Source organism: Aulonocara sp. 'chitande type north' Nkhata Bay, linkage group LG17 (genome assembly GCF_057382095.1).
Source record: "Aulonocara sp. 'chitande type north' Nkhata Bay isolate Kocher_YH1m ecotype deep benthic linkage group LG17, A_spYH_male_GT1.1, whole genome shotgun sequence".
Lineage (NCBI taxonomy): Eukaryota > Metazoa > Chordata > Actinopteri > Cichliformes > Cichlidae > Aulonocara > Aulonocara sp. 'chitande type north' Nkhata Bay.
In genome coordinates this window covers 36,665,101-36,673,455 of record NC_141360.1, presented here as the reverse complement: position 1 = coordinate 36,673,455, position 8,355 = coordinate 36,665,101, and the positions used below count along the sequence as shown (strand labels likewise).

The 8,355-nt window shown below is 42.4% G+C and overlaps 1 protein-coding gene across 1 annotated transcript; it reads right to left on the bottom strand.

Moving 5' to 3' along the window:
* Positions 1–3,191: 3,191 nt before the first annotated feature.
* Positions 3,192–8,137, bottom strand: pim3 (Pim-3 proto-oncogene, serine/threonine kinase). Its single transcript, XM_086269472.1, has 6 exons — positions 7,564–8,137; positions 7,236–7,345; positions 7,026–7,076; positions 6,496–6,859; positions 5,561–5,737; positions 3,192–5,143 (listed from the first exon to the last, which is right to left on the bottom strand). Exons 1-6 carry the CDS (start codon positions 7,649–7,651, stop codon positions 4,941–4,943), a joined length of 993 nt encoding a protein of 330 aa, XP_086125598.1. The 5' UTR covers positions 7,652–8,137; the 3' UTR covers positions 3,192–4,940.
* Between the last annotated feature and the right edge of the window lie 218 nt (positions 8,138–8,355).

The window sequence follows — 8,355 nt, the reverse complement described above, 5'->3', positions numbered from 1 at the left end:
CACTGAATTTTTCTCGAACACAGTTTCAACTATGGGCTGGAAGACATTCCTCTGAGATTTTGGTCCATGTTGACATGGTAGACGCTCCACATTTGTCGGTTGAACACACATGATAAGAATTTCCCATTCCACCACAGATGTGGTGACTGTGGAGGCCATTTGAGTACAATGAAGTCACTGTTATGATCAAGAAACCAGTTTGAGATGATTGTTGTGATGGCACAAACAACAGTGCCATGTTCAAAGTCACTTAAATCACCTTCCTTCCCCATTCTGATGTAGCGTTTGAACGCAAACAAGCGACCATGACCATGGCTACATACCTAAATGAGTTGATGCCATGTGGTTTGTTGACTAGATATGTGCATTAACAAGCAGTTGAACAAAGAAAAAAAGGAAAACTGGTAAATACACTGACATGGTTCCAATTCTAAAGTTAGTGTATGAAAATGCCTTAAATGAGAGATTCGCACCTCCGTCAGATTAGTTGCTGGTGATATGATTTCATGCAAACAAGAGGCTAAAAAGTTTCTCAGGAAATTAGAAAAAGATTTATGGTGAAATGAATAAAAGAAACCTCCTTTGCACTGTGACCTCAGTAAATCCTTTCATGATGGCTTTATGGACTTGATTAGTATTTGTAGGTCAAAAACACCAACGTGGCTTCGAAACACCAAAATTGAAACTGGGAAAACGGCTTGAGTTCACTGAGCAGTGGGATACATCACAGTGGTTACGCCTATCTTTTCCACTGCCTATATCCTAGCTTAATGTCATATTTAGCATACAGAGCTAATTACAGGTGCTTTAAGCAAGTGATTTTGTAGATACAACTTAGATAAAGATTAATAAGATTATCTTCCTCCCATCACCCTCAACCAGTCGTGGCCCCTTGCTGAGCACGGTTCATCTGGAGGTTTCTTCTTGTTAGAATGGAGTTCTTCCTTCCCACTGTCACCAAGTGCTTTCTCATAGGGGTCCATCTGACTTTTGGGTTTTTACCTGTATTATTCTAGGGTCTTACAATATAAAGCACCTTTCAGCACTATATAAATTGTATAAACACAATTAAATTGAATTGAAAACAAAGATAAATGTAATCAATCCTAAGCCCTCATAGACTTACAGTTTTATGCACTCAAAAATCAAAAAGTGTCAAGTGGGAATGACTGATACGACCTCTTTTAATAGTTTGACACACCAGACCCACACACATCAAGTATCAAAAAAAAAAAAAAGAAAAGAAAGAAAAATCATACATTTTGGACATTTGAATACTCCCTCGCTGCCACAGCTAAGTGGCAGTGATGAATGATATTAATCAGCCTGTGGGATCAGACTTCAACTCAAGGAGACAATAGTGTGGCATATGCCCCTGCTACATTTAATGAGGATTTTACAGTGAGAGTGGATGAGCCTCATTCCGAGGAGAGAGGGGATTCTGATGAAGACAAGTTGGAGGGCATTTGCATGTCAAAAAGCCCAGAGACACAAAGACAATAGAGGGATTAGCTCGGAGTCTTATAGAAACAGATGTCAATGTATGGAGTCTGACACCAGCCACTGTTTCTGGCTCTGTGTTGCATCGCACCGTGGTTTAGATGTGCTTGTTAGACTGATTTAATAGAGGCGTCTCCAGTTGCGGTGTGTCTGGATGTTATCCTGGTTTATAAATAATAATATTAAAGGGACAGTTTAATGTTATTTGCTTCTTTTTTTGCCAAAGGTTAACATGTTGCTTTAGCCAGCCCAGCTGAGAAGAAAGCTGGAACTTGGGGAAATACGGTAGCTGGGCTGTCATATCATGGTCATTTCATCTATTTAAATGAGATTTATTCTGTAGACTGTAGGGCTTTGACATGTAGTGTTATCATTTAGAAACCCACTGACGCAAAGAACGAATATAGTCAGACGACTCTTGAGTGGCTGCTTCAAATCTACATATCAACATGTATATTTCAAGTGGATTTTTTTAAGGAATGCCTTCTCCTTCTTTCCCCAGCATCAGTCTTTCTTGATGACTTAGATCCTTGAGAAAATTTAGGGACCAGCTGTATCGCACAGTCTTGAAGTACCCATATGTCTCCACTCAAGTGAAATTGGAAGCAGCCAGTCAAGTAAAAATTGGACATGTGTGGGTGAGTGTTTGAGATGACTCTCGTTTGCAGGGATAATGGCTTTCTTGGTGTGAGGCCCTGTGATTGGCTGATTTCCACGTAGAGATAAAATTATATCTCAAATTGAAAAATCAACATTATATACTTCAAACAATCCTGATACAAGATTTGCAAAATTGCATTTACACTGTTGACATGCATTTGTTGTGTATAATGACAGAGAGAACACTGATTGGCCAGCGGGGGCAGCACCTCCCTAAAAAAAAAAAGCATACCCTACACGCCTTATGCTTCTCACTCCTAGTCCCTGTACACCATCAGCCTGCCGTGGGCTTTCCGAGTCCTGTAATGGAATGAGTTGTGTTTTTGCAGAGCAGACAGGCAAGCAGGGGGAATAAAAATGAAAAAGCAATCACTTAAATTTAAGAGGATGCATGTGTTGTGTGTGCGTGATGATGCATAGCATTGTTCTGTCATGCCGCCATCACTGTCTCCTCCCCTAAGCTCCAGAGGCACATCTATCCCTTATTAGCCCCACTGGTTGCTGCAGGCTGTCACCCAGTTAATGGCTCCTGTTAGATTTGTCTTCAGCCACTCAGACAGCAGCCGCTGCCACCGCGTGCTGCAGCGCTGTTATTATCACTATAGGCGGTGTAAATGAAGTGTGCTGTATACTGGACATGTATATTAGCTTCACCCCGCCTCCTTGGGGGGGGGGGATTGCTGTCAAGCAGATGAACAACACTGGGTCTGAATCTCACCATCTTCTGCAAATGGTGGTAATCTAAAGGAAACCTATTAGAATTTTTATTAATATTTTCTGTGAGTAATCAGCTATTACGTTGGTGCACGCTCATATTAACTATAGCCAAATATTAAAATAATAAGGCCAGTGTACCTAAAAGTGATCATATGCATTGTTGACTTTGCAGATGTCAGAGTGGGAAAACACAGCTCTGGCTGACGGCACAGAAGCCCCACCCACCTGCTGTTTAAACTTTGTTTGTGAGGGGCAACCAGTAAGAAAGCTGCCTGTATGCAATGGTTTTGCTCAAAAAGATCAGGACACCAGAGTTATTTTCTGTACATAAAAATGAGCTTTTATTGAAACTTTTGTATAAAAAAATAGCGACATCCATCCTTCACAGCCACAAGTCACACAGCTAAACTGAAAGGGTCTCCGAATATGAGGCTATGTGACGAGTACGAGCTCCCCATAGAACTCAAATGAATCTCGACAGCACAGAAAACCAGGTGGATTTCTCTGAAACTTAGTCATTCGACATTAACAGACTTCTTAAGTATTTAAATAACATTCAAAAATCCTCTTTTTCAAATTTAAGTAAACGTTTTATTCTGCTTTTACAATGACAACTGCTTTCAGTGCATCTTCCACATCTAAAAAAAAAAAAAAAAAAAAAAAAAAAAAAAAAAAAAAGTTGAAATGTAAAAATAAGTTATAAAGGAATGCAAACCAAAGGCCAAGTAGGATATGCAAAAACAAAAACAGAAAAAAAAAAAAAACTGGGGGATTTTTTAAGCATAGACAATAAATAAATAAATAACCACAGAGTGTGGGAATGTCTACATGTTTACGAATAAATTAAATCCAAATGGGGGGAGGGAAGAAAATGTACACACAAATAAGAGGAAAAAAAAACAAACTACACACTATACAATATTTGTTTGAAGAAAAAAAAAACAAAACAAAAAAAAAAAAAAAAAAAACATTTGAGTCCATGAATATTGCATTGATTGTGCATTTCACACCCCAAACCCTGAGGAAGGCCAGGGGTGGGGGCTATGTAGTGTCAAGCAGTGAGATGATGGGAGGCAAAAAAATATATAAAAAATGTATGCGTATATATAGAACAGACAAGTCAGGAGGGCTATGAACCCTGGAACAGGCATTTGAGGCCAGAGCGGGAGAAAAGGGTGGGCTGTGTGTTGACATTTTGTAGACATTCAGAAAAGACAGGATCCAGTTTCCAAACACCTGTTCAGGCTATAGAGTGAGTGAGCAGCGTTAAAGAGAGCGACACAGAGTCAAGTTGAGTGTGTTTCAAGTATTCCATTGCCAGGAAGAGCCCCCATGCCCCCAACCTCCTTCTCTCCTGACTATTTCTACTTTAGCCTCTCAGCTAGGTGCTGGTTGGCTTACAGTGATGGAGAGAGGAAGGACAGAAGAAGGAAGGGGAACAAAACAAAAACAAACAAAAAAAAAAAAAGAGCCTAAACACCCCTTCCATCACAGCAGAGACAACTTAACTGTCACGCTGAGGGCTATTCCAAGAAGAAGGAGAAAAAAAAAAAAAAAAAAAAAAAAAGGAAAAGAGAACAGTTTCTGACAAAAGTCCCCCCGCCCCTGAAAAGCAGCTTTCCAAAAAAAGGCACTCCAAAATCAAAATTAAAACATTTAAATAAAAAGGGTTATGTCCATGCTCTATGAGAGCAGCCATGTCTGAATAGGAGGGCCTTGCCAGCTGTGTATACCAGCCTAGTAACAAAACAAGTAAAATTAAAACTTAAAAGTGGGGAGGGGGGGAATAAATAGTGCTGGTAAGACCGCCCAAACAGCAAAATGTTTCCCATTAGGAAACAAGTAAAAATCAACTGAAAGGAAAAGAGGGGATGGGACTATAAGATAAAAAGAACACATAAGTAATAAATTAGAAATTCCCTACAAAAGAGGAAAATTAAAGTACATTTTTCTTGCCGGGCCTGCTGTGTCAGAGGGTCCGGTTGCAGATCAGTCCTATCCCCACCCCTTCTTTTCCCACAAAGTCTTATTTGTTTTTTTGCCCCCCCACAAAAAAAAGTCTATCAGAGGCTCTCCTTGCTCGAGCTTGTGCTTGATGAAGAATCTGTGTCGATGGTCCTGAGGCGGATGTCGCTGCCCACAGGCTCCTCCGGTGACTTGGGTGATTCTGCCACTGCCCTCATCCAGGGGTGGTCGCAGATCTGCTCCAGAGTGGGCCGGTCTGAGGGCCGCAGGGCCAGACACCATTTGATCAGCTGCTGGCACTCTGGAGGAGAAAACAAGAAAAAAAAAAAATTAGTAAGAAAAAAAAAAGAAAAAAGGGCCAACAAACTGAAAGAGAGAACCTGATATTTTGGATTCATCTCTACAGCTTATGTATACAATCACAGCCAGAACACACATCCCCTTTTATTAAGGTTAGCTCTCTAGGGTGAGTGGGACTGGTACAGAGTGCACCAAGGGAAATCAAAAACAGACAAAAAAAAAAAAAAAATCCCAAAAATAAAAAACCTCAATTTTATTTATGACAGATAAATCTGTTTACCAGCCATTTGATCAGGTCATCCATTATGATTACAAGGTCTTACTCTAATGTGAATTGATTTATAAATATAGACCTCATGAGCTATACCAGTAACCATGGCTAGAGGGCAACAGAGTGAACTCATGTGTTAACACTCACCAGCTGAGATCCTCCTCCTGAAATACAGTCTCCCTCTTAGGATCTCCTCGTCCTGCTCAAAGGGGATGTCTCCGCACACCATGTCGTAGAGCAGCACGCCTAATGACCAAACCGTCGCAGAGCGTCCGTGGTATCTGTGAAAGCGGATCCACTCTGGTGGGCTGTAGACTCTTGTACCTGTGAGAGAACAAAGAGGGGAAAAGAGGGAGGTGAGTTACGAAACAGCAGGCGGGAGAGAAAAAGAAAATTGAGAATAATGTGTCTGAAATAGCTGAGTCATGGTAGTAAAGCTTTCCATCTTTTCCTACGCCACAAAACACAAACTGAGTGACCTGCCTCCATCTCCCCTCCTCCCTTCCCTCCTGGAAGGAGGAACTTGGTTACCAAACATGAAGAAAAAAAAAAAAAAAAGCAACGTGAGCCCATCACGTGAACTACAGTCTCCGGTTTCACAACAAACAGATGTTACGTGGCACTGACCAAGCATCCACAAAACACAACAGTGACTCAACCTTTACTGAAAGGGAAAAAACATTAAAAGTAGTCTCCCTATCACAAGACGAGGATGATTCACAGATTAAAAAATGGCCACCAATATGATCATTATGCTGTGAGTCATATCTGCGATATGAGAGATCTTTTATTTACTTTTAAATCAGCAACATCCTTTAATAGATCATCGATAAGGAAAACGCAGAGAGACTCTGGGAGAAGAAAACCCTCGACCAAAAACAGACGACTGCGTCAGCGCCTCGTGAACGCCTCCATATCTGAATATAGCACAGCGGGGCACCAAGGGCAAACACAACGCAGCCCACACGGATGCGTATTCATCAAAACAATACACACGTCCAGCACTGAAGCCTCTCGCATAAGCGATGAATTAAATTAGACAATTTTGTTAACACACACACAAAAAAGGAGCGCTTACTTACCATCGAAATCGGTGTAGACTGTGTCCTTGAGAATCGCCCCTGAGCCGAAATCGATAAGCTTGAGCTCCCCGGTGCGTAGATCAACCAGCAGGTTTTCATCTTTGATGTCTCTGTGTACCACGCCGCAGCTGTAGCAGTGTCTGACCGCCTCCAAAACCTGTCGAAAAAAGCCTCGAGCCGTGTCCTCGTCCAGGGCACCCTTCTCAGTAATGAAGTCGAACAGATCCTTCACGAGCTCCGGCCTCTCCATGACGATGAGCCAGCCGTCCGCGCGCTCGTAATAGTCCAGCAATTTGATAACTCCGCGAAAAGACGAGCTGACCTTCTTTAGCAGCAGGATCTCCAAAGGCACCATAGTACCGTTCTGTAAGGGGGCAAATTGAGGCATTTATTAACCATGGAAAAAATTATTTTTTTCTTGAATGGGGGAAAAAATACAATATAGTTATATAAAACCACCCAGCAACAGCCGGGGAGGGGGGTGGGGGTGTTTGCAAAACAAACAAAATCGTCGGCGGATGACTACTTACAATTGTGCCCCACTCCGTCACCCGCTCCTTGGCGACATGCTTCACGGCAACCTGAAATCACACAGAAAAGAATACAATGTGAGCGTTAATTATAGGGGACACACATCGTGTTTCCTGACAGAGAGAACTAGGGAGCTGAGAAATACCCCACTTTCATGGCGCCACATGCAAGACCAAAACATAGACCCCCCCCCTCGATCCCGTACTTACCGGTGTGCCGTCAGAAAGACGGTTGCCGGCGTACACAGTTCCGAATCCGCCACTTCCCAGTACGGATCCCACTTGGTAAACCTTCTCGAAAGGCTCCTTCTCCACTTTAACTGCAAGGGGGGAAAACAAAATAAAACGGGGAATGTTATTTAAAAAAAGGTGAATGCAGCATTGCGAGGTTAAACTTGTTAGCTGTACGAACTGGTCAGCTGCAACCGTAGTAGCACACTTTGTTCAATTAAGAATATGCTTCCGATTTATTAGCCATTACATTACAAATCCAATATAAATGAAGTTAAAAGACGCCTCAAGTGTAACGGTAACCTACCCGGCTGAAGCTGTATTTTCACTGGTAGATGGTCCATACTCGAGTGATTGCAAATATGCGAAAATGAACCAAACTTTGACAGCAACATATTCGAGCTGAAACGACCGTGTAGACGACCTCTATTCAATCGCTGTGAGTCCGAAGAAACAATATAAGTAAGAAAAGAAGTGGGTTCAGACGCAGTGTAAATGGTGGCGCGAACCGTCTTGGCTGCGAGCAACTGTTAAATCCAGTCCAGCAGTGCGCCAACTCCGCCGCACCGCGCCCGTCAAAGTCGTGTCACGACCGCGAAGTCGCACACCGTTCCCCAAAAACCAGCATCAAATATGACTCCTGTGTCTCGACTCAGGTATCTCCGATAAAAACAGTCCTCTTAAGAATTAAAAAAAGAAGAAGAAGAAAGGGAAGCCGACCACTCCGATGTGTATAGTAGTCGTGCCGACAGAAGAGTGCGTTTAAAGGGCCTCTGCGGCGGACTGTTGTACTGAACAGTGGCCGCTGTCTGAGCTTTGGCGCGGTCTTCCCAAGCCAATATTTTGACGCGCACTAGGAAAACGATATCCCTCCGCCACCAACACAAGTAGACACTATCGTTTAATTCACGCGTACTTTCGGGACCTTTTGCCACGTATGCATTCCCATGTAGCTACTTAACACGCGCCACAATTGTATCATACTTTTATTCGAAAATATCCTTGCAATATTAATTTTCGCGGCGCACTACTTTCTCGTAGTACGAGACGCCCATGAACATCGTCTGGAAGCTTTGCGCTGTGTTCGCTATGAAGTTGA